We start from the raw sequence: 25,268 nt of genomic DNA on the forward strand, positions 1-25,268 counted from the left end.
TCTGTTTGAATTTGGTGCCCTGCACTTTCACTGGCTGTTGTCACATCGATCCCGGTAGCGGGATTGCAGCCATAAGAAGTTTAAATTAGTTTGAGAAAAGCAAAGGGATTGGTCAAAAGATGGCTGAGTTATTGACATAAATCTGACTTTACATGTCCATTTAAACCACTGTATATCCACTACACAGTGGCCTACCAATTTGAAACTTGTCATAGCCATTATAAACATCCCTAACATGAACCATTTGGTATTGATATCTCAAAAAACAAAACTAAGAACTCATTCTTTGCATATGTAATGCTAATATCCAAAATCATCTTCTCATATGTCAGATTCACGCTAAGACCAGCTGTATGTTAAACGAGAGAATCAAAACTCAAACATTAGAAACAAACATACTAATGTAAAAACTTCAGAAAATATCAAAGTTGCATTTTATTCCATATACAGTATTTATTTGGTGCAATGGTAAAACAAATGCATCACCAAGTAAAAGAAACACTCCACTCCAAACAAAGTTGAAAAAAATCATTTACATAAACTTTATGCAATTTTTAAATTACTCATGTAAAAGGTATATTCAGGACTGCTGACTTGAATGGAAATAAAATTGACAAAAGCTTTGCCTTCATAACTTGTTGTTGAGCATTCATACACAATTCATTTGTAAGCATTTGCCTTATGCTTGGGCAGAAAGTTGAAATTCTTGGGTACAGGTCCAAGCAGCATTTCACTGTGGAGAAGGGGAAACAGACCGTTATTAACAACCCTTCTCCATGAAACTATTCAGCATGTGTGTAATTGGAACAGATATTCAGCCTGTATAAATACATTAGTATAGAGGTAGTCTATACTAATTCAAACCAACTGATAAATGCTAAAATGTGATTATTTTTAAAGTGCATTAACGCACTCACATCTTACTGGCTGGTTAAGCTAAAAGCCACCATATAAAGCCCTCAAGAATATGGATTGAGACACGAGACATTGCTCTTGCAACCTCCTATGCTATTTTTAATTGGAAGCTTCAACTACTGAGAATGATTCAAGAGGTCAGTGCAAATGAAAACCAGCATACACTGGCGGCCATAACAACCTAGGTTAGGATAAGCAACAGTGATCTTCACCTGATCTTGATCCAGTCCCCTACGTGCTGACTTGCCATGAGAGACTCCAGGTAGTCCCTGCCCATGTAGTAGGGTGGTCGCTCATTGATCCTCTGGGGCACTCGTTCCAGCAGCCCAACTGGTATGTACCTACAAAGGAGAGAGGGTAAGATTGGCATGTCCACATTAAATGTGTTATGGTGTTGATGTTTACAGTTATAAATTAAGAATATTTTGAATTGGTTGAATTCTAGGTTTGTGAAAGATGGTAAATACAGAGAAAAATGATTTTCAGCAGACCTGAAGGTTCTCGTTTGTTTGTCTTCACCTACACCAACCTATTGATCAACCTATAATGCACTAAAACAACTATTGTGTATGTTTCTAAACATTATTACAGTGTGAATACCACCTGATACTTCGTACCTGCACATGAAGGACAGCCATTCCAGCAAGAAGTTCCTGGTCTTCTCCAGGCCTTGGGTGTCCGAGCCCCAGTGCTCCAGGCCGTAGTGGGTGAAGTCCCTAAGGACATCTAGCCGCTCGCTGGACGAGATGTCCCAGTCCCGCCTCTCCTTGATCTCTGTGAAAACCCAGGGCTTGATGAGCGCGCCCCTGCCCAAGAGAAAAGTATTACAACTAGACCTGGAGTCGATTAAGGCAAGGGTTCTCAAACCTCCTCGGAGACCCCCAGCTGTTCCATGTATTTTAACTATTCACTGCTAGCACACCTGATTCAAATGGTCAACTAATTATGAAGCCCTTGACTAGGTGAATCAGGTGAGTTAGTTCAGAGCTACAACATTGTGAAACGTCATGGGGGTCCCCGAGGAGAGGTTTGAGAACCACTGAGATAAGGGACTGAATTGAGATCCGAAAGGATTGGATAAAAAGTAAGCTATATGGTATCCACTCATCCTATCAGTGCACTAATCTGATCAGTCAAATTGTGTGAAATCAAAAGCATGTCTATTCTTTTCCATTAAGATACCAACCTTGCCAGCATAATACCCGAAACTTCAGTCTCTCTAGCTTTCATGGCGTCATAATAAGACAAAATGTCTCCATTACCTGCATATAAGAAAGATTAGGTTTAACAGGTGCGCACACAAACACAGAAAATAAAACATGCACGCACGAACACACTAACTTTGAGACTGAGACGCCACGCGACCCGTACTCTATCACCGAGCATACTACTTGCCAATGTTCAATCATTAAAGAATAAACTTGGTGAACTTAAGACAGAGGATCTCCTTCCAAATGGACATCAGATTCTGCAACATACTCTGTTTTACTGAGACTTTGCTTTCCTCTGACAAACAAACTGATTATATACAACCAGTGGATTTTACAGTTCATTGAGCGGATAGGAAGCGGGTTCTCTCTGGCAAGAACAAAGGCGGAGGGCTCTGCCTTATGACCAATAACAAGTGGTCCCACGGGGGAAACGTACAGGAACTTTTGAGCTTCTGCTCTTCCGACTTGTAATACATGTTGCCCTTTTTAGCTTCTGTGAGAGTTCTCAGGGATTATAGCCATGGATGTGTACGTCCCGCCCCAAGCGGACACCAAAAATGCTCTCAAAGATCTTCATTGGACGCTGAAAAAGCTGAAGACCGCATAACCGGAGGCAGCATTTGTCACAGAGGATATGAACTAAATCAAATCAAAGTTTGTCAAATGCGTGTAGACCTTACAGTGAAATGATTACTTAACCAACACTGCGATTCTTAAGTAAAGAAAATAGGTATTGGGTGAACAATAGATGAGTAAAGAAATAAATACAACATTAAAAAGACAGTGAAAAAGAACAGTAGCGAGACTATATACAGGCACTGGTTAGTCAGGCTAATTTAGGTAGTATGTACATGTAGGTATGGTTAAAGTGACTATGCATATATGATAAACAGAGTAGCAGTAGCGTAAAGGAGGGGATTGGCGAGTGATGGGTGACAGGACACAATGCAGATAGTCCGGGTAGCCAATGTGTGCGGGCACCAGTTAGTCAGGCTAATTGAGGTAGTATGTACATGAATGTATAGTTAAGGTGACTACGCACATCTGGTAAACAGAGAGCAGCAGTGTAAAAGAGGGGTTGGGGGTGACAATGCAAATAGTCCAGCTAGCCATTTGATTACTTGTTCAGGAGTCTTCTAGCTTGGGGTAAAAACTGTTGAGAAGCTTTTTGGTCCTAGACTTGCCGCTCCAGTACCGCTTACCATGCAGTACTAGAGAGAACATTATACGACTGGGGTCTCTGACAATTTTTAGGGCCTTTCTCTGACACCGCCTGGTGTAGAGGTCCTGGATGGCAGGCAGCTTAGCCCCAGTGATGTGCTGGGCCGTATGCACTACCCTCTGCAGTCGGAAGCCGAGCAGTTGCCGTACCAGGCAGTGATGCAACCAGTCAAGATGCTCTCGATGTTGCAGCTGTAGAACCTTTTGAGGATCTGAGGACCCATGCCAAATCTTTAGTTTCTTGAGGGGGAATAGGCTTTGTCGTGCCCTCTTCACGACTGTCTTGGTGTGTTTGTACCATTCTAGTTTGTTGGTGATGTGGACGCCATGGAACTTGAAGCTCTCAACCTGCACCACTACAGCCCCGTCGATGAGAATGGGGGTGTGCTCGGTCCTCCTTTTCCTGTAGTACAACATTTTCTCCTTTGTCTTGATTATGTTGAGGGATAGGTTGTTATTCTGGCACCACTCGGCCAGGTCTCTGACCTCCTCCCTATAGGCTGTCTCATCGTTGTCGGTGATCAGGCCTACCACTGTTGTCGCCTGCAAACTTAATGCTGGTGTTGGAGTCGTGCCTGGCCACACAGTCGTGGGTGAACAGGGAGTACAGGAGAGGACTGAGCACGCACCCCTGTGATGCCCCAGTGTTGAGGATCAGCGTGGCAGATGTGTTGCTACCTACCCTCACCACCTGGGGTCGGCCTGTCAGGAAGCCCAGGATCAAGTTGCAGAGGGAGGCGTTTTGTCCCAGGATCCTTAGTTTAGTGATGAACTTTGAGGGCACTATGGTGTTGAACGCTGAGCTGTAGTCAATGAATAGCATTCTCACGTAGGTGTTCCTTTTGTCCAGGTGGGAAAGGGCAGTGTGGAGTGCAAGAGAGATTGCATCATCTGTGGATCTGATTGGGCAGTATGCAAATTGGAGTGGGTCTATGGTTTCTGGGATAATGGTGTTGATATGAGCCATTACCAACCTTTCAAAGCACTTCATGGCTACGGACATGAGTGCTACGGGTCTGTAGTCATTTAGGCAGGTTGCCTTAGTGTTTTGGGCACAGGGACTATGGTGGTCTGCTTGAAACATGTTGGTATTACTGACTCAAATCAGGGACATGTTGAAAATGTCATTGAAGACACCTGCCAGCTGGTCAACACATGCCCGGAGCACACGTCCTGGTAATCTGTCTGGCCCCGCGGCCTTGTGAATGTTGACCTGTTTAAAGGTCTTACTCATGTCGTCCGGAACAGCTGATGCTCTCATGCATGTTTCAGTGTTGCTTGCCTCGAAGCGAGCATAGAAGTGATTTAGCTCGTCTGGTAGGCTCATGTCACTGGGCAGCTCGCGGCTGTGCTTCCCTTTGTAGTTTGTAATAGTTTACAAGCCCTGCCACATAAGACGAGCATCAGAGCCGGTGTAGTATGATTCAACCTTAGCCCTGTATTGGCGCTTTGCCTGTTTGATGGTTCGACAGAGGGCATAGCAGGATTTCTTATAAGCTTATGGGTTAGAGTCCCGCACTTTGAAAGCGGCAGCTCTAACCCTATAGCTCAGTGCGAATGTTTCCTGTAATCCATGGCTTCTGGTTGGGGTGTCTGTACAGTCACTGTGGAGACGACGTCCTCGATGCACTTATTGATAAAGCCAGTGACTGATGGGGTGTACTCCTCAATGTCATCGGAAGAATCCCGGAACATGTTCCAGTCTGTGCTAGCAAAACAGTCCTGTAGTTTAGCATCTGCTTTATCTGAACACTTTTTTATAGACCGAGTCACTGGTGCTTCCTGGTTTAATGTTTGCTTCTAATCAGGAGGATAGAATTGTGGTCAGATTTACCAAATGGAGGGCGAGGCAGCGCTTTGTATGCATCTGTGTGGAGTACAGGTGATCTAGAATTTTTTTCCCTCTGGTTGCGCATTTAACATGTTGATAGAAATTAGGTAAAACTGATTTAAGTTTCCCTGCATTAAAATCCCCAGCCACTAGGTGTGCCACCTCTGGGTGAGCCGGTTTCGTGTTTGCTTATTTCCTTATACAGCTGACTTAGTGCAGTCTTAGTGCCAGCATCCGTCTGTGGTGGTAAATAAACAGCCACGAAAAGTATGGATGAAAACTCTTGGCAAATCGTGTGGTCTACAGCTTATCACAAAATACTCTAATTCAGGCGATCAAAATCTAGAGACTTCCTTAGATTTCATGCACCAGCTGTTGTTTACAAATATGCACAGAACTTCACCACTGCTACACCGCTTTTCGACACGGGTATTAGGCTCTACTCCATCCTCAAATCTGACCACAACTCCATTTTGCTCCTCCCCGCCTACATAACAAGACTCAAGAGGGACGTTCCAGTGGTCAGGTCTGTACAACACTGGTCCGACCAATCAGAATCCATGCTCCAAGACCGTTTTGATCACGTGAACCGAAGTATGTTTAGTATGAACACACCGACTAAAAATGTGATACCAACGGTGTCTTTCAAAACTTACCCGAATGAAAAACAGTGGATTGATGGCACCCGTGTCAGGAAACTGAAGAATGGTCATTTATCGTGTTACAGTTGTCAATATGTATATATCATGTAAGGGATAATTAACGAGGGGCTATGCATTCTCTGGAAAATAATGACGTGGAAGGTGTATGCTAGCGGAGTGGAAATAACCACAGAGTTGCATTATTTTCCAGAGAACGCATAGAGCCCCAAGTTGATTATCCCTTTATACGATGGCTATAATTTAACACATTTACAGCTAGAAATTAGTTAATTTGCAGGTAGAAATGTGTTCAACATACAATGAAGTAGCTAGCACATTTACTAGTGTTGGACTCTGGGTAAACTTTGAACACTGATTTTCTAGAGACATGATAGATCAGAAGTAATGGTATCTGAGGGATGATAATGGTTTTTACATCAGTAGTTAATGGTTTTCTGTAGGAGTTAGATGGCTTTGGGAATGTGTAAGGGAGACGGGTGGAGATCTTAGAAACTAACAATGTCACTGAGGGAGAGAGGGTGATGTATACTGTTTACATTATGTCAGGATATGTTACTGTTAGCCATCAGGGATCTTATGGGAGGGATCCTCTGGGAGGAGAAGAGACACAGTCTGGTATCAATAACCATGACAGCCTCGAGTTGGGGAGGAGTGAACACTTTGGGGTAGAGGTCAGGTTAGATGAAGTGAGGAATAACAGATATAACTAAGGTTCTGTCTATCAACAGAGGGGCATTGCCTGTTCAGTGTGGAGGAGGAGACTCAACCTAGGAGAAAGGGTTAAATATCAGTGCTTGTGTGTAATGTGATATCTGAATACAGCTGTATTGAGCCTTTGGGAAGAATTAAACTTGGTTAAGCTTCTCTAGTGTCCGCGAGTTATTTACTCTGAAGAATAAGAACCTAACACTAGATAGCGACAGTAGTTGCCTTAGTAACCAAACAAACAGCCAACCAAACCATCAGTCCTAGCTTGCCATTACGAAAATCGAATTCAACAATGCCAATGTTTTCAATTAGACTTCTTCTTTCAAAAGCAGCTCAAACATGTAAGAACTATAAGCCACTGAATTACCTTGCAAATACACTGTGCTTTATATAGAAATAATGCATGCTCTAGAATGACCTTCAAGCCAATCAGAAATGAGTATTCAACAATGCCAGTTTTTATTGTTTCATTCACTTCCCTTTGACCTGCACTGTTGAATTTCGCTGTACCTTGCTACATCTCCAACCCTGTGCATGTGACTAATAAACTCTCTAAATCAAACTTACCAAAGAGTGGGATGGGGCTGGCGAGTTGGGAGCAGGTATTAATGTAGTCCCAGTCAGCTGACTTGGTATAGCGCTGTTCCCTGGACCTGCCATGCAACTGCATAGAGACTTGAAATTACTCTTATGCTACACATCCCTGCCTGTGATGAAACCAACACAGAACAGTTTACTTAGGCTAGATCGATTTAGGATTCAGCATTACATTCTGACAGACGTACCGTGATCATGGACACCCCCCACTTCTTCATCTCTGGGATGAGTTTATGTGCGATGTTGGCCTTCTCCTGAACGCCGGTACGAATCTTGACAGTCAAAGGGACATCCAGAACCTGAGGAAAGAACAAAAGTCCCTTTACATACCAGACCTGAGTTCAAGTAATATTTGTTTTCTTTCAAATGCTTTAAGGGTTTTATTGAGCCTGCATGTAGTGCAACATCTCCAATACCATAGCTGAGCAAATAAGGAATTCTACTACACTGCTCAAAAAAATAAAGGGAACACTTAAACAACACAATGTAACTCCAAGTCAATCACACTTCTGTGAAATCAAACTGTCCACTTAGGAAGCAACACTGATTGACAATAAATTTCACATGCTGTTGTGCAAATGGAATAGACAAAAGGTGGAAATTATAGGCAATTAGCAAGACTCCCCCAAAAAAGGACTGATTCTGCAGGTGGTGACCACAGACCACTTCTCAGTTCCTATGCTTCCTGGCTGATGTTTTGGTCACTTTTGAATGCTGGCGGTGCTCTCACTCTAGTGGTAGCATGAGACGGAGTCTACAACCCACACAAGTGGCTCAGGTAGTGCAGTTCATCCAGGATGGCACATCAATGCGAGCTGTGGCAAAAAGGTTTGCTGTGTCTGTCAGCGTAGTGTCCAGAGCATGGAGGCGCTACCAGGAGACAGGCCAGTACATCAGGAGACGTGGAGGAGGCCGTAGGAGGGCAACAACCCAGCAGCAGGACCGCTACCTCCGCCTTTGTGCAAGGAGGTGCACTGCCAGCGCCCTGCAAAATGACCTCCAGCAGGCCACAAATGTGCATGTGCCTGCTCAAACGGTTAGAAACAGACTCCATGAGGGTGGTATGAGGGCCCGACGTCCACAGGTGGGGGTTGTGCTTACAGCCCAACACCGTGCAGGACGTTTGGCATTTGCCAGAGAACACCAAGATTGGCAAATTTGCCACTGGCGCCCTGTGCTCTTCACAGATGAAAGCAGGTTCACACTGAGCACATGAGCACATGTGACAGACGTGACAGAGTCTGGAGACGCCGTGGAGAACGTTCTGCTGCCTGCAACATCCTCCAGCATGACCGGTTTGGCGATGGGTCAGTCATGGTGTGGGGTGGCATTTCTTTGTGGGGCCGCACAGCCCTCCATGTGCTCGCCAGAGGTAGCCTGACTGCCATTAGGTACCGAGATGAGATCCTCAGACCCCTTGTGAGACCATATGCTGACACATGCACATTTGTGGCCTGCTGGAGGTCATTTTGCAGGGCGCTGGCAGTGCACCTCCTTGCACAAAGGCGGAGGTAGCGGTCCTGCTGCTGGGTTGTTGCCCTCCTACGGCCTCCTCCACGTCTCCTGATGTACTGGCCTGTCTCCTGGTAGCGCCTCCATGCTCTGGACACTACGCTGACAGACACAGCAAACCTTTTTGCCACAGCTCGCATTGATGTGCCATCCTGGATGAACTGCACTACCTGAGCCACTTGTGTGGGTTGTAGACTCCGTCTCATGCTACCGCTAGAGTGAGAGCACCGCCAGCATTCAAAAGTGACCAAAACATCAGCCAGGAAGCATAGGAACTGAGAAGTGGTCTGTGGTCACCACCTGCAGAATCAGTCCTTTTTTGGGGGTGTCTTGCTAATTGCCTATAATTTCCACCTTTTGTCTATTCCATTTGCACAACAGCATGTGAAATTTATTGTCAATCAGTGTTGCTTCCTAAGTGGACAGTTTGATTTCACAGAAGTGTGATTGACTTGGAGTTACATTGTGTTGTTTAAGTGTTCCCTTTATTTTTTTGAGCAGTGTATATAAAAACATTGCTTACAGAGTTCATTCCTCGGATGATTTGCTCAAACTTGTTGGTGCGCGTCATCAGCCCACATCCTCCGCCCTAAAGAACGGGAAAGGAAGATCATACTGATCATCTGTTTTAGACAGCCGGTTTCCCAGACACATTAAGACAAATCCTGGACTAAAAAGTAAGCTCAATGGAGAATGTCCAGAAGATTACACCTTCTTGTATACAAGGTCAATAGGACACCCCGAGTTGATGTCCACAAAGTCCACGTCGATTTTGTTGTTGAGTAGCTCTGCACATCTGGTCATTGTGTCAGGAAAGCATCCCTCCACCTAAAAATGTAAATTAGCAGACTTTTAGTACAGACCAAGGACTTAAAGCTAGAACCCTTAGTTGCTATATATATTTTTTTCTTATAAATGAATGATAAACCATCGATTCTTAAATAATATAAATTGTAAAGACCTCATGAGTTAAGTTCAACTGTCATACCCCATCAGAACCCAAAATATAAGCTTGTTTTACTCCAACGTTTATAAACCATGTAAATTTAAACAAACACTGTATAGCCCCAAAACATGGTTAAACCTAATGATATTATTTTATAATAATGTTGACATCATGGATGGTCAGTGCTTACATCCATAGCTCTGTCTATGAATTTAGGCCCATCCCTCAGCATTTTTACCAAAACATAGGTGGGGTAATGCTTTGTTATCGCTTCAATTAAGGATTCTACCTTTAAAATTGAACAGTTTCAAAGATCTTTACTTTGGGCTCAAATGCCCTGGAGGTTAAATCTGAAATGATGGACTAAGATAATCCCCATCTTTACCATTAATTCAAGATTGAGGCAAATAGCTAGATCTACGCAAATGAGGGACATAGGACTAAACTCAAAATGTCTGACAAATTTAGGAGTGATCTACTACCACTTTTTCACTTTTAAAACCGGAATGAGGTGGAACAAGCTCAAGCACACTGCCCAGAACAGAGTACAATGAAGTGGAGTTATCCCTGGGGAGCAATGGGCATAAGTATGTATTCACTTCCTGCCTGTTCTAACCTGCACGCCGAAAAGGTCCTCGCTCTCATGTCTCTTGAGGAGCGCCCATTCGGACGACTGGCCCTGCAGCAGGTTGGTACACATGGCCATCTCTCCACACGTAATGTCGGCGCCGAATCGTTTGCATATACGACGGAAAGGGAGGTTTCCACACTGAGACGAATATATTAATGTTATTAGATCATTCTAAAATACATAATGCAGAACACAATACACATGAAAAATCATAGATTATATCTAACAAAGTCACTTATTTTCATTGTTGTCCTCTTTGGAATATGAAATATCAAGCCATTAGTGTGTGCACATTGGGTCGCTTTCCTGGACCCAAAACAAGCTTATTCCTGGACTAAGAAACCCTATTAAAAGAGATTTTCAGTTGAGCAGTTGAGCATAGGATTAATCAGTCTGAGAAAGTGGCCAACTCTGTTCCAAGGACCGACTTACCGTTGTTAAGGGAGCAAGATACAGCTTGTCTTTGAAGTCCACCTTTAGGAAGAATAAAACAATTATTTCTATTCATAACGTTACTATTTGGTTTATACAACTACTTAATATTAAAAATGCGCTGTTAATATTTAAACGAGCCTAATATACAAAGTGCCACTCAGATTCACGACAATACCTAGCACTGTGTTTAAGTCAAGCGGCTCAAACATACCTGCTTCTTTTCACATTGTCGTAACTTTATAACATCAGCATCAGTCAACGGCCCAATGGTTTTCACTAAAGCCAGATTCTCCTGGCTAACCTGCAATTTTCCAAAAGGTAAACAACTTGAGGTAAAAAACTTAGCCACCATACAGTAAATCCAAAAATAGCACAGATCTATTTATTATATTTTCTAGCCAGGCAGTTTTTTCCTTGCCACTGTCAACTCTAATTACTTTTTGAAGATTAAGGTCCAGGTTGCTGTTAAGCGCTTTGTGACAAATGTAGTAGTAGTTGTAGTGTAATAGTGTTGCTACTGTACCTCAGTTCCCTGGTTGTCTGATGTTTGTGGATTCTCCCCTTCAGAACACTGAGAGTGGACCACCGCTGAACAACAGTTATCAACTAAGGGATATAATTATTCTGATAATAAAACATTAAACTATCAAAATCAGATTATAAATATTTAATAGCTGAATTAATCCATGTAATTTAATCTAACACCATCTCTGCACCTGACAAGTCTTTTACAAACTGTAAAGCCACTTGAAATGGAGTTTGGCATTGAGAGTTGTACACAAAGAAAACTGTAAAAAAAAATTATAAAAATATGGCCAATTCTGCAACTAAAAATAGTGAAATTCCTGTGAATATCAGTCGGTGATACATCGCAAAACCACCAGGGATGTATTCACTAGGAACCAAACGGGGAGGGACCTACCTGAATTTGCTAATATAAACTTGTTTCGTTGCAAAACATTTTGCTACGGTGTATGACTAATGAATATAACCCAGGCAACATATAGCTTCCACAAAATGGCAGACCCGCCGAGCCTTACCGTTCTCTGCTGTTGCAGCCTTTTTCCAGCACTCTCCTGCTTTGTGTCCGCCTTCGAAAATGATCTTCATGTAGGCGTCAGACGCTGTAAAGGGGACCACCTTCTTGCGGAGGCGCCACTGCAGGTCCTTGTCCAGGCTATTCCTCACTGGCGTTCTCCCCTCCATGGCTTTCGCACGCTCCTCGTTGGCCATGTTTTTTAGGTCAGCGCTGATGTGGGCCCGGGCGAATCGGCAGCTCAAGCCGTAGTGGCACTTCCCGAAGGTGTCATAGAGGTAGCAGTGCTCTCCAACGTCAGCGGGCTTTAAGGCCATGTACTCAGCAACATCATGGATGAACTTGCATTTGTCGCCGTAGACACATTTAGTCTCACGCTCCTGGGGGAGTTCAATGAGAAAATAGAAAAAAACAATTTGGTGTTGAAAAACAATTAGGTCTACAGGAAACTCAATTGAGCATGCTCCTGATAGGTAAAGGAAAAACATGCCATTGAAATGACTTGGGGGGATTTCGAACATGGCAAGTCCCAGGTTGCATGATAAGTAGTTGGCCCTTTCATCTAGCCGCTAAAGTGACAGTCCTACCTGAATTATGGAAGGACACAGTCGTCTGTTGTCGTAGCTCGTGGGTTTCATGTGCGGCCTAGACTTGTTCTGTCCTCGCATTCGCTTGCTGTCCTGTTTCTCCTGCTCATCTGGGTCCACTTTCAATTTTTTCTCTTGAGGCTCTTCCAGAGAGTCCTCTGCTGTCTCTTTTGGTCCTGCATCGTCACTGGCCTTGTCATCATTAGGACCCTTCCCTCCAGAGTCCAGTAACTCGTGGAACTTTTCTTTGGTTGTGAGAAACCTGAAAACAGAGAATGCTGATCAAATTGATATATAATTGATACAATTCAACAAGTAGGCATTGGGGCTGTCCCCGACAACAAAAAATATTGGTCGGCCGAGAATCATCTGTTCTTTTGGTCAATTTTTAAACGTGAATTTTTCCATATATAGACACACCCTGTGTTTTAATCAAAATCAACTATACTGAACAAAAATATAAACGCAATATGAAAGTGTTAGTCCAATTTTTCATGAGCTGTGTTGTATTCTAGCTTGAAATATATACATACTTATGTTACCATACTAGAACTACTTTACATGTATAATGTTAGTTAAATCTCATGAATCCTACTGAGAGGGCCAAAGGGGTAAAAAGTCTGGTTTCAGTCACTGATAAGGTTGCATAGCCATGGATTAGGGAGGAGTGAGGAATGTGGGCCGAGGTCAGATGAAGTGAAAAGAAATTGTTCTATTACGCACACACCACCGGAATTTATTTCCTTCTTAATGTGTTTGAGCCTATCAGTTGTGTTGTTACTTATGAGCCGCTTTACCAAATAGAGCTAAGAGAAACGACAGTCCATGTAGGACATGAAGGTCAGTCAATCCTGAACATTTCAAGAACTTTGAAAGTTTCTTCAAGTGCCGTCGCAAACACCATCAAGCACTATGATGAAACCGGCTCTGAGGACTATCACAGGAAAGGAAGACCCAAAGTTAACTCTAATGAACTTATCTTCTGTAGCAGAGGTAACAGCCTTAGAAATTGCTGCCCAAATAAATGCTTCAGAGTTCAAGTAACAGACATCTCAACATCAACTGTTCAGAAGAGACTGCGTGAAATCAGGCCTTCATGCTCAAATTGGTGCAAAGAAGCCACTACTAAAGGACACCAATAAGAAGAATGGACTTGATTGGGCCACGAAACACGAGCAATGGACATTAGACCGGTGGAAGTCTGTCCTTTGGTCTGATGAGTCCAAATTGGAGATTTTTGGTTCCAACCGCCGTGTCTTTGTGAGATGCCGAGTAGGGGAATGGACGATGTCCGCATGTGTGGTTCCCACCGTGAAGCATGGAGGAGGAGGTGTGATGGAGCTTTGCTGGTGACACTGTCAGTGGTTCATTTATAATTCAACTCACACTTAACCAACCTGGCTACCACAGCATTCTGCAGCGATATGCCATCCCATCTGGTTTGCGCTTTGTGGGACTATAATTTGTTTTTCAACAGGACAATGACCCAACACACCTTCAAGATGTGTAAGGGCTATTTGACCAAGAAGGAGAGTGATGGAGTGCTGCATCAAATGACCTGGCCTCCACAATCCCCCGACATCAACCCAATTGAGTTGGTTTGGGATGAGTTTGACCGCAGAGTGAAGGAAAAGCAGCCAACAATATGCTCAGCATATCTGGGACCTTCAAAACTGTTGGAAATGCATTCCAGGTGAAGCTGGTTGAGAGAATGCCAAGAGTGTGCAAAGCAGTCAAGGCAAAAGGTGGCTACTTTGAAGAATTTCAAATATATTTTGATTTGTTTAACACTTGTGGATATTACATGATTCCATACGTTTTATTTCATAGTTTGTCGTCACTATTATTCTACAATGTAGAAAATAGTAATAATAAAGAAAAACCCTGGAATGAGTAGGCGTGTCCAAACTTTTGACTGGTACTGTAGGTAGGGGTAAAGTGAGTAGCAGCCGTGTATTAATATTCCACGTGGCATTTTATAATTTGTTCAGCAGTCTTATGGCTTTGAGGGTAGAAGCTGTTGAGGAGCCTTTTGGACCTAGACTTGGGGCTCCGGTAACGCTTGCCGTGAGTTAGCAGAGAGAACAGTCTATGACTTGGTGTCTTTAACAATGTTTTGGGCCTTCCTCTGACCGCCTAGTATATAGGTCCTGGATTGCAGGAAGCTTGGCTCCAATGATGTAATGAGCCGTACGTTCTACCCTCTGTAGCGCCTTATGGCCCGATGCCGAGCAGTTGCCATACCAGGCGATGATGCAACCGGTCAGGATGCTCTTGATGGTGCAGCAGTAGAACAATTTGAGGATATGGGGGTTCATGCCAAATCTTTTCAGTCTCCGGAGGGGGAAAACGTGTTGTCATGCCCTCTTAACGACTGTCTAGGTGTGTTTGGACCATGATAGTTTGTTGGTGATGTGGACGTCAAGGAATTTGAAACACTCGACCCACTCCACTACAGCCCCGTCGATGTGAATGGTGGCATGTTCTGCACCCCTTTTCCTGTAGTCCACCATCAGTTCCTTTGTCTTGCTCAGGTTGAGAGTAAGGTTGTTGTCCTTAGCACTACACTCCCAGGTCTCTGACCTCCTCCCTATAGGCTATCTCATCGTTGTCGGTGATCAGGCCTACCACTGTTGTGTCGTCAGCAAATTTAATGATGGTTAGAGTCGTGCTTGGGTGAACAGGGAATACAGGAGGGGACTAAGCACGCACCCCTGAGGGGCTCCTGTGTTGAAGATCAACGTGGCAGATGCCATTGGATGAATCGCGTAACATAATCCAGTCTGCGCTAGCAAAACAGTCCTGTAGTGTAGCATCCGTGTCATCTGACCACAGGTACTTCCTCACTTAGTGTTTGCTTGTAAGCATGAATCGGGAGGATAGAATTATGGTCAGATTTGCCAAATGGAGGGTGAGGGAGAGCTTTGTATGCATTTGTGTGTGGAGTAAAGGTGGTCTATAGTTTTATTTCCCTCTGGTTGCATGTGACATGCTGGTAGAAATTAGGTAAAACGCATTAAAGTCCACGGCCACTAGGAGCGCCGATTCTGAATGAGCATTATATTGTTTGATTATGGCCATATACAGCTCGTTGAGTGCGGTCTTAGTGCAAGCATAGGTTTGTGGTGGTAAATAGACAGCTACGAAATATATAGATAAACTCACTTGGTAGATAGTGTGGTCTACAGCTTATCATGAGGTACTCTACTTCCCAGCGAACAATAACTAATATTAGACATTGTGCACCAGCTGTTATTGACAAAAAGACAACACCACCCCTCGTCTTACCAGTCGTATCTGTTCTGTTGATGCACGGAAAACCCAGCCAACTGCACATTATCTGTGTCGTCGTTCAGCCACTACTCGGTGAAACAGAAGATATTACAGCTTTTAATGTCCCGTTTGTAAGATAGTCTCGAATGCCGATCATCCAGTTAATTCTCCAGTGATTGCACGTTGGCCAATAGAACTGATGGTAGAGGTGGGTTACCCACTCGCCGACTAAATCTCAGAAGTCACCCCAACCTCCGCCCCCTTTATTTCCATCTTTTCTTCACGCGAATGACAGGGATTTGGGCCTGGTCTCAGAGAAGCAGTATATCCTTCGCGTCAGACTCATTAAACAAAAAATCTTCATCCAGTTCGAGGTGAGTAATCACTGTTCTGATATCCAGAAGCTCTTTTCGGTCATAAGAGACGGTAGCAGCAACACCATGTACAAAATAAGTTACAAACAATGCGAAAAAACACAAAATAGCACATTTGGTTAGGAGCCTGTAAAACGGCAGCCATCCCTTCTGGCGCCATTCCTTTATTACGCAGGAGACTCCGCCTAATAGGAGGGTATAAATACTTGTGCTGGTAGAAACATGTCTTTGTCCTTTCAGCTCTTTGACCCAGTTGGTGAATAAACTTGGTTTGAGCTCTGACTAGTTGTCAGTTAGGTTCTGACGAACAGAGTGGAAAAACTAACAGCTGAAATAAAAGGCCCCAGACATTTTCAATACGCACAAAAAGCTTATTTCTCTCAAATGTTGTGCACAAATTGTTGTTTCTATCACTGTCAGTGGCCATTTCTCCTTTGTCAAGATAATCCATCCAGCTGACAAGTGTGGCATATCAAGACGCTGATTAAACCGCATGATCATTACAGGTGCACCTTGTGCTGGGGACATTTAGAAGGCCACTAAAATGTGGTGTGTTGCCACAGATGTCTCAAGTTTTGAGGGAGTATGCAATTGGCATGCTGACTGCAGGAATGTCCAACAGAGCTGTTGCCAAATAATTGAATGCTCATTTCTCTACCAAAAGCCACCTCCAACGGCATATTAGAGATTTTGGCAGTACATCCTACTGGCCTCACAACCGCAGACCACGTTTAACCACGCCAGCCCAGGACCTCCACATCTTCCTTCATCACCTGTGGCATCGTCTGAGGATGGGGAGTTGCTCAGTTGTAGTTCTGTCTGTAATAAAAGTCATTTTGGGGAAAAACAAATTCTGAGCCTGGCTCCCAGTGGGTGGACCTGGCTCCCAAGTGGGTGGGCATATGCCTTCCATGGCTTCGCCCCTGCCCAGTCATGCGAAATCCATAGATTAGGGCCTAATGAATGTACTTCAATTGACTGATTTCATTCTATGAACTAACTGTTACTCAGTAAAATCTTCGAAATTGTTGCATGTTACGTTTATATTTTTGTTCAGTATATATATATATATATATGCACTGAGCTTGTATGATGCTTTAAGCACACAAATGATTTTGCCAGGCCAAGCTCAGACTTGCTCTGCTCTGTGTTAAAAATGACAGCGAGTGACTGACTAGCACCCGTTGTCTCTCTCCTCCCTGCTGCAGCAACCACCACAAAGCATCAGTGTTGCTGAAGCGGCAACATAATTACAGCCATTTCTTAATGAAAAGTTATTACCAAAATCCCTCATTTATTTAGGAAAAGCATTCCCTATTCCTTCAACCCTTGCTCTCTTTACGTGACACATGTATGCATCACAGGATGTGGCAAATAGAGCCTGACTTTAGCATATCATAATCACATGAATAAATTGCTTATAACAAACGCTGAACACCGTAACACGTGACAACAAAATGGATGCAGATGACGTGACAAATCAACTCGAAACGAGGGAATGTTTGGTTGCTCAGGAGGTAAAGGGAAAGTGAGATATGTGGAATAAATTTGACTAGTTGTGGAAAATACTGGAGCAAGTGCTGCAAGCGTTTACACTAATTATTCAAGGGTCGCTTTGTTTGATTGCATTTCAAATCAAGAATGACTCGTATGCTGTGTGATGACAAACTAATGAATAAATTAATATAGTAGCCTAGATAAGTACTGAAATGTAGGCCTAAGTTAGTTAAGTGAAAGCACGTACCACCGCATTTAATCATGGGAAGGCGACTGGAAACATGGCAGAATACAAACAGTGTAGTTATTCCCTCCGTAAGGCAAACAAACAAGAAAAGCATCAGTATAGAGACGAAGTGGAGTCGCAATTCAATGGCTCAAACACGAGACGTATGTGGCAGGACCTACAGACAATCGCAGATTACAAAAAGAAAACCAGCCCCGTTGCGGACATCGACATCTTGCTCACAGACAAATTAAACAACTTCTTTGCGCGCTTTGAGGACAATACAGTACCACTGACAAGGCCCGCTACCACAGACTGCTGGCTCTCCTTTTCCGTGGCTTACGTGAGTAAAACATTTAAACGTGCTAACCCCCGCAAGGCTGCCAGCGTCCCTAGGTGAGTCCTCAGAGCATGCGCATACTAACTAGCTGGTGTGTTCACGGACATATTCAATCAATCTCTATCCCAGTCTGCTGTCCCCACATGCTTCAAGATGGCCACCATTGTTCCTTTTCCAAAGAAAGCTAAGGTACCTGAACTAAATGACTATTTTCCCGTAGCACTCACTTCTGTCATCATGAAGTGCTTTGAGAGACTAGTCATGGATCATATCACCTCCACCCTACCTGTTACCCTAGACCCACTCCAATTTGCTTACCGCCCCAATAGGTCCACAGACGATGCAATCGCCATCACACTGCCCTATCCCATCTGGGCAAGAAGAATACCTATGTAAGAATGCTGTTCATTGACTACAGCTCAGCATTCAACACCATGGTACCCTCCAAACTCATTAAGTTTGAGACCCTGGGTCTCGACCCCGCAACTGGATCCTGGACTTCCTGACGGGCCGCCTCAAGATGATGAAGGTAGGAAACAACATCTCTACTCCGCTGATCCTCAACACTGGGGCCCCACAAGGGTGCGCTCTCAGCCACCTCCTGTGCTCCCTGTTCACCCACAACTGCGTGGCCATGCACGCCTCCAACTCAATCATCTAGTTTGCAGACGACACAACAGTAGTGGGCTTGATTACCAACAACGACGAGACAGCCTACAGGGAGGAGGTGAGGGTCCTCGGAGTGTGGTGTGAGGAGAATAACCTCTCACTCAATGTCAGCAAAGCAAAAGAGATGATCGTGGACTTCAGGAAACAGCAAAAAGAGCACACCCTATCCACATCGACGGGACAGCAGTGGAGAAGGTGGAAAGTTTTAAGTTCCTCAGTGGACATATCACCGGCAAACTGAAATGGTCCACACACACAGACAGTGTGGTAAAGAAGGCGCAACAGCGCCAACCTCAGGAGGCTGAAAAAAATTTGACTTGTCACCGAAAACCCTCACTAACTTTTACAGGTGCACAATTGAGAGCATCCTGTCGGGCTGTATCACTGCCCATTACAGCAACTGCACCGCCCACAACCACAGGGCTCTCCAGAGGGTGGTGCGGTCTGCACAACGCATCACCAGGGGCAAACTACCTGCCCTCCAGGACACCTACAACACCCGATGTCACAGGAAGGTTGTAAAGTTGTCTCGCGCACCTACAGTGCTAGTCATAAAAAAAGCTAGCTAGCTAGCTCAAAGATGCAAACAACGGTCTTCCCCAAAAACATAGCAAAACGACAATCTGTTTCAGTAGCTATAGTTAGCTAGATAACTATATAGCTAGGTATCATCTAAAATAACATTAATTTAAAACACAGTTCTAATTTGATTAATTGTGGTCAGACCCATCTATGTGAAGCTAGCCACAATAAGGATTAGCCACAATAGTGGACTTTCGGGTTAGCCTTCAAAATAAAAGTATGGCGTAATTCTACTATTTGTGTTCATTTGCATCACTCTCAATTTTTATTTTGAAGGCAAACTGCAAATTCCACTAATGTGCCTAATCCTTATTGTGGCTAGCTTCACAATACATAACCCGGTCCGGTCGAGCGTCACTAGCCAGATGAACCTAGCTGGCTGCTTTTAACTTTAGGCAACAGGGTTACGTAGCTGGCTAGCTATTTATTTTAATGAACTGAAGTTCAATTTCAATAGGCAAACAACAAGTGGCAACCTAGCGAATACTTACTGACAAGGATTCCTAAATCATTGCTAAGAATAATTTAAATGACTGCAGTTTCTACTGGTCATTGTTTTCAGGCTGGTTGTATTGATGGTAGCTAGGTACCAAGCTAAAGCTAGCTACACCAGAAGTTGCGGTCGAACAAATTATGCTTTTTTTTTTACCAGAGTGGTATTGTAAGCACATCGTTTGTGGCCGGTGTTGCTTGTTTGCAGACTTTTTTTGTACAGATTTGACAGTGCAACAGTATTTTTTTTTTGACACGCAAAGACCCAAACGGCGTTCCATAGTATGTATGTCGTGAAGCTAATATCAGTGACGCTATTACTGTGTAACTCCGGTAGGGAAACATCTGAAAAATAGCGCACTTGGTAGTGTGTACAGGTGCTTGACCAGTCGGCGAAAGCCAACATCACCCACGACCGAGAACGGTTGATTGTCAAGGGCAATGAATTCCATTATCTTGGCTTTAATGGATTTCGCATTTTGAGTTGTCTCGCTGAAATGTTCTTACTCTTACAAATGACTGCTCGACTTGTTAACTTCTTCGCTCTAGGGGGCAGAATTTGGAAGTTTGGATGAATGAGGTGCCCATAGTAAACTGCCTGTTACTCAGGCCCAGAAGCTAGATATGCATATAGTAGTAATGGATGGAAAACTCTAAAGTTTCCAAAACTGTTAAAATAATGTCTGTGAGTATAACAGAACTGATATGACAGACGAAAAGCCGAGGACAATCCATCCAGATAGTTTTTTCCCCAGCTCACCCCTGATTACAATGGCTGTCAGTGGGAAAATAAAAGGAATTCCTCCCAGAATGCAGTTCCTAGGGCTTCCACTAGATGTCAGTCTTTAGAAAGAGTTTCAGGCTTGTTTTTAGAAAAATTAGCTAGAATGTAGTTTTTCCATTTCTCAGGTCCAGAACGTAGAATATGCATATAATTTACAGATTAGGATAGAAAACACTCCAAAGTTTCCAAAACTGTTAAAATAATGTCTGTGAGTATAACAGAACTGATATGACAGACGAAAAGCCGAGGACAATCCATCCAGATAGTTTTTTCCCCAGCTCACCCCTGATTACAATGGCTGTCAGTGGGAAAATAAAAGGAATTCCTCCCAGATTGCAGTTCCTAGGGCTTCCACTAGATGTCAGTCTTTAGAAAGAGTTTCAGGCTTGTTTTTAGAAAAATTAGCTAGAATGTAGTTTTTCCATTTCTCAGGTCCAGAACGTAGAATATGCATATAATTTACAGATTAGGATAGAAAACACTCCAAAGTTTCCAAAACTGTCAAAATATTGTCTGTGAGTATAACAAAACTGATTCTGCAGGCGAAAACCTGAGAAAATCTAACCCGGAAGTGATTTTTTATCTGTGTTTCCTGGCCCGTTTTTCTTCCATTTAAAGGGGTATCAACCAGATTCCTTTTCCAATGGCTTCCTCGGGCTGTGACCAGGCTTTAGACAGTTTCAGGCTTTTATTTTGAAAAATGTGCGAGATTTTTCAAAACTAGTCAGGTGTCCTCTGATTAGTTCCTGCGCGCGAGAGGGGTAGCTCTCCATTTTCTTTTTCTCTCTTATTGAATAGGTTACGGTCCGGCTGAAATATGATCAATTATGTTTGTTAAAAACAACCTGAGGATTGATTATAAAAAACATTTGACATGTTTGACCATTACGGATACTTTTTGGAATTTTCGTCTAACGGAACGAGGCTTTGGTTTTCTGAACATAGCGCGCAACCCAAATGGCGTTTTTTTGTTATAAAAGTAATATTTATCGAACAAAAAGAACATTTATTGTGTAACTGGGAGTCTCGTGAGTGCAAACATCCAAAGATTATCAACGGTAAGCGATTCATTTTATTGCTTTTCTGACTTTCGTGACCAAGCTAATTTGGGGCTAGCTGTTCTAGCATTGATTGATAGTCACAAAAGCTTGGATTGCTTTCGCTGTAAAGCATATTTTCAAAATCTGACACGATAGGTGGATTAACAACAAGCTAAGCTGTGTTTTGGTATATTTCACTTGTGATTGCATGATTATAAATATTTTTTGTAATATTTTGCACCCTGCAATTCAGCGGTTGTTTAGGAAAATGATCCCGTAAAAGGGATCCGTAGCGCAGAGAAGTTAAACTAGACATCGGCCGATACGGATTTTGGCATTTTTAGCTAATATCAGACGATTCCTATATGTTCACAGATATATCATGCATCCCTAAAACAAACACTCAAACAAGCAACACAAGCAGGGCCCATCTTATTTCTGTAGCTAAATATATATGGATGATTTATAAAGTCAGGCACAATTAACAGTTAGGCTGCTGATTATAGATCTAATTAAGTTGGGGTTTCCTCTCTCCTCACTTTTCCTAGACAATTTAGTCTGTTTTCTCATCTCATAACTTCACTGCTGCCTCCGCCGCATTGTTCTCAACACAAATATACTGGGTGACTTTGCTATTACGCACATAGCAACATGTTCTAGGAAAAGGCACCAATTTAACAGCGCACTGATGTTTCAGAACTGAGGACAGCAACCACTATCAAACTTGGGAGAAAGCGCATTTGTTATAAAATAATATTTGTATTAGTGTTATTCTTACCATTATTCTTATGTAATATAACCATATACAATTTCAGTAGCACGTCTTAAGAGGGTTTCCCAAACTGTCCTGGGGCCCATCCTGGGTGCACGTTCAGTTTTTTGCCCTAGCACTACACAGCTGATTCAAATGATCAAAGCTTGATGATGAGTTGGTTATTTGAGTCAGCTGTGTGGTACTACGGCAAAAACCAAAACATGCACCCAGGGGGGGCCCCAGGTCAGAGTTTGGGAGAACCTGTATTAGAGTGATCCGCACAGCCACCACAATGGATTAGTCCACTCAGACAGGCACATATCAGACTGGGTGACTAAAGAAATCTCTGTCAACCAACAGCCTATTGACCAAATAATCAACCAGTCTTCTTTTTCATTGTATAGTTTCTCTCATTGAGGCCTGTTCCATCAGTATTCATGTCAGACTGGTGATGGTCTGGGGCAGCCAATTGTATCCACAGAGGGCCATTGTGTGAGCAGACTTTTGTTCCAGCCAAGTAGCAACAGGAAGCACACTTACTGTGTTTTAATGGCAGCTCTACCTTTATCAGTCCCATTCATCCCATGTCCATGGCTTTCTGTGGGTATATTTGGGGTTGTCTCGGTCTCCATAACTCCCTCTGAAATAAACATCGCAACATTAGTTGGTAAGTTAGTTAGAATTGTTAACTAACGTGGCAGACATTTGCTTGCTTGAACACTTAACGTTAGTATTCACTGGGCTCGGCTGGCTCGAACAAGGGTGGTAACTTTACTTAATGCGTTATGGCTACTGTAGCTAGCTAGAAATCCATGTCAGCAACAAAATACCACTGCAATGTTGCAGTAGCACATTCGGGAAAAGCAACACTCATAGCTATTATGATTAAATGATACACTTAGAGATAAACCCATGGAAACTTCATGACAAGTTAAATTAAGCAAGCAAAGCTACCTAGCTTAACTTAGCGAGCTGCACTTTATCACAAATGCATGACAGCTAGCCTTGCACTGCAGCTAACTAGCAAATCAAGTTAAGCTGCCCGTAACGTTAGCTAACCATGTCGCTCCCGAATTATTATGCGTTGATTAATTAGAAGAAAGTCACTATGCAAAAGTACAATATCACTAAAACTATGGTAATATGCTGAGGTGACAATGCCAGTCAATTAAAAACTCAAGAGTACCTGATAATCCAAAACAAAATAACGTTAGCTACCACAGCATGACAATCGACCTGCGCAACACCTTATCCGGTCCGTGTGACGCATTTATCTAAATATTTGGATCCCAGCAAATAAATAATTCCGTTAGAGGTTCAGTTGTATTCAATCTTGCATATTTATTCATTGATACTATAATGTAAAAAATTCGAATAAAATAGTACTGAGCGACCCATTCAGTGCTTTATGAGGTCTGTTAAATTTTGGATTGATTATTAAAACCAACTATCAATCACTTAGATCATGTAATTTCAGGTAGAGATACCTTGCAAAGCAACTGCTCTCCTCTCGATTTCGCCTGCTTCTATTTATTTTATGTAGCAGGCTTGACCTGATTTATCTCTAGGAAACTGTGCATTGAGCTCCCAGAAAAAATAGGGGAAAAAATGTATGTAATTCAAATAATTGAACCAACGTTGGTCAATTAGTTGTTTAAAAACCAAAAGATAACCGACATTTCAGTTAATCGCTCAGCCCCAATGAAAACATGTTTTGATTAAAATTGTGTCTAGATTCTTTTGTATTTTAGACAACAGAGGACTGCAGAGGAAGGTTTGGGCTCAAAATAGTTACATGCCTTTATGTCAATGGTCTTCCACCTGACTACCCATCCCCACGCCACTAGCGTTTCGGCCCATAGGTGTGAGAGTGCTGAATAATCAAAGCATGGTGAAATGCCTTCCTGTTCAGAGAGGGCAGTGTAGCAATCCTCGCAATATGAGCCAAGTTAAAATTACCACCAAGTGTATTAACCCTATTGGTGTGATGCGTAGGGTGTTTGCTTATCACACCAACAACCTGGGTTCACATCCTTGCCTTGCCACAATATTGTAGTAAATTCAGGGGTGTTGGGTTAACAATACAATAACAAATATCTGATGTGTGCTGGCATGATGTTACTGAGATGAACATAAATTAAATTACTTTGGTGTGTACTGTAGGTGCTTCTGTACTCTCGGTACAGCTTTAAGCCTTGTGATATTATGTATTCAGAGGCCTTTGCCCTGGAGCAGAAATACCCTCCGCTAGTGATAGCGATGCAAACAGTCTCGGTAGCCATTTGATTAGATGTTCAGGAGTCTTATGGCTTGTGGGTAGAAGCTGTTTTAGAAGCCTCTTGGGCTAGACTTGGTGCTCTGGTGCCGTGCGGTAGCAGAGAGAACAGTCTATGGCTAGGGTGGCTGGAGTCTTTGACACTGCCTGGTGTAGAGGTCCAGGATGGCAGGAAGCTTGGCCCCAGGGATGTACTGGGCCGTATGCACTACCCTCTGTAGTGCCTTGCGGTCGGAGGCCATACCAGGCAGTAATGCAACCAGTCAGGATGCTCTCGATGGTGCAGCTGTAGAACCTTTTGAGGATCTGAGGACCCATGCCAAATCTTTTCAGTCTCCTGAGGAGGAATAGGTTTTGTCGTGCCCTATTCACAACTGTCTTGGTGTGCTTGGACCATGTTAGTTTGTTGGTGATGTGGACACCAAGGAACTTGAAGCACTCAACCTGCTCCACTACAGCCCCATCGATGAGAATGGGGGCGTGCTCGGTCCTCTTTTTCCTTTTGTCCACAATCATCTCTTTTGTCTTGATCACATTGAGGGAGAGGTTGTTGTCCTGGCACCACACGGTCAGGTCTTTGACCTCCTCCCTATAGGTTGTCTCGTCGTTGTCTGTGATCAGGCCTACCACTGTTGTGTCATCGGAAAATGTAATGATGGTGTTGGAGTCG

General features: G+C 43.3%; 1 protein-coding gene across 2 annotated transcripts; it reads right to left on the minus strand.

Annotated features, from left to right (window-relative positions):
• Positions 1–411: 411 nt before the first annotated feature.
• On the minus strand, positions 412–23,585 carry dus3l (dihydrouridine synthase 3-like (S. cerevisiae)). Of its 2 annotated transcripts, none has more exons than XM_038966615.1 (16): positions 23,510–23,585; positions 22,864–22,963; positions 12,293–12,554; positions 11,710–12,085; positions 11,193–11,257; positions 10,881–10,970; positions 10,667–10,708; positions 10,220–10,372; positions 9,369–9,485; positions 9,181–9,246; positions 7,334–7,444; positions 7,116–7,212; positions 2,102–2,177; positions 1,533–1,721; positions 1,128–1,256; positions 412–733 (listed from the first exon to the last, which is right to left on the minus strand). In XM_038966615.1, the coding sequence occupies exons 2-16, from the start codon at positions 22,953–22,955 to the stop codon at positions 661–663; spliced, it is 1,938 nt and encodes a 645-aa protein (XP_038822543.1). In that variant the 5' UTR covers positions 22,956–22,963; positions 23,510–23,585; the 3' UTR covers positions 412–660. The 2 variants fall into 2 exon arrangements, with proteins under 2 accessions (XP_038822543.1, XP_038822542.1); XM_038966614.1 differs by having other exon boundaries at positions 11,193–11,275.
• Positions 23,586–25,268: the final 1,683 nt, after the last annotated feature.

The sequence above is a fragment of the Salvelinus namaycush genome, chromosome 27 (genome assembly GCF_016432855.1).
Source record: "Salvelinus namaycush isolate Seneca chromosome 27, SaNama_1.0, whole genome shotgun sequence".
NCBI classification, from domain to species: domain Eukaryota; kingdom Metazoa; phylum Chordata; class Actinopteri; order Salmoniformes; family Salmonidae; genus Salvelinus; species Salvelinus namaycush.

Bases quoted from the DNA above. Each gene is read 5' to 3' on its own strand.
- dus3l (XM_038966614.1), bottom strand. From the start codon at position 22,955: ATGGAGACCGAGACAACCCCAAATATACCCACAGAAAGCCATGGACAT. The intron at 10,373-10,666 runs GTAAGTCGGTCC...TATTCGTCTCAG, and splicing joins ATCTTGCTCCCTTAACAACG to TGTGGAAACCTCCCTTTCCG. The intron at 7,213-7,333 runs GTACGTCTGTCA...GTCTCTATGCAG, and splicing joins GGGGGGTGTCCATGATCACG to TTGCATGGCAGGTCCAGGGA.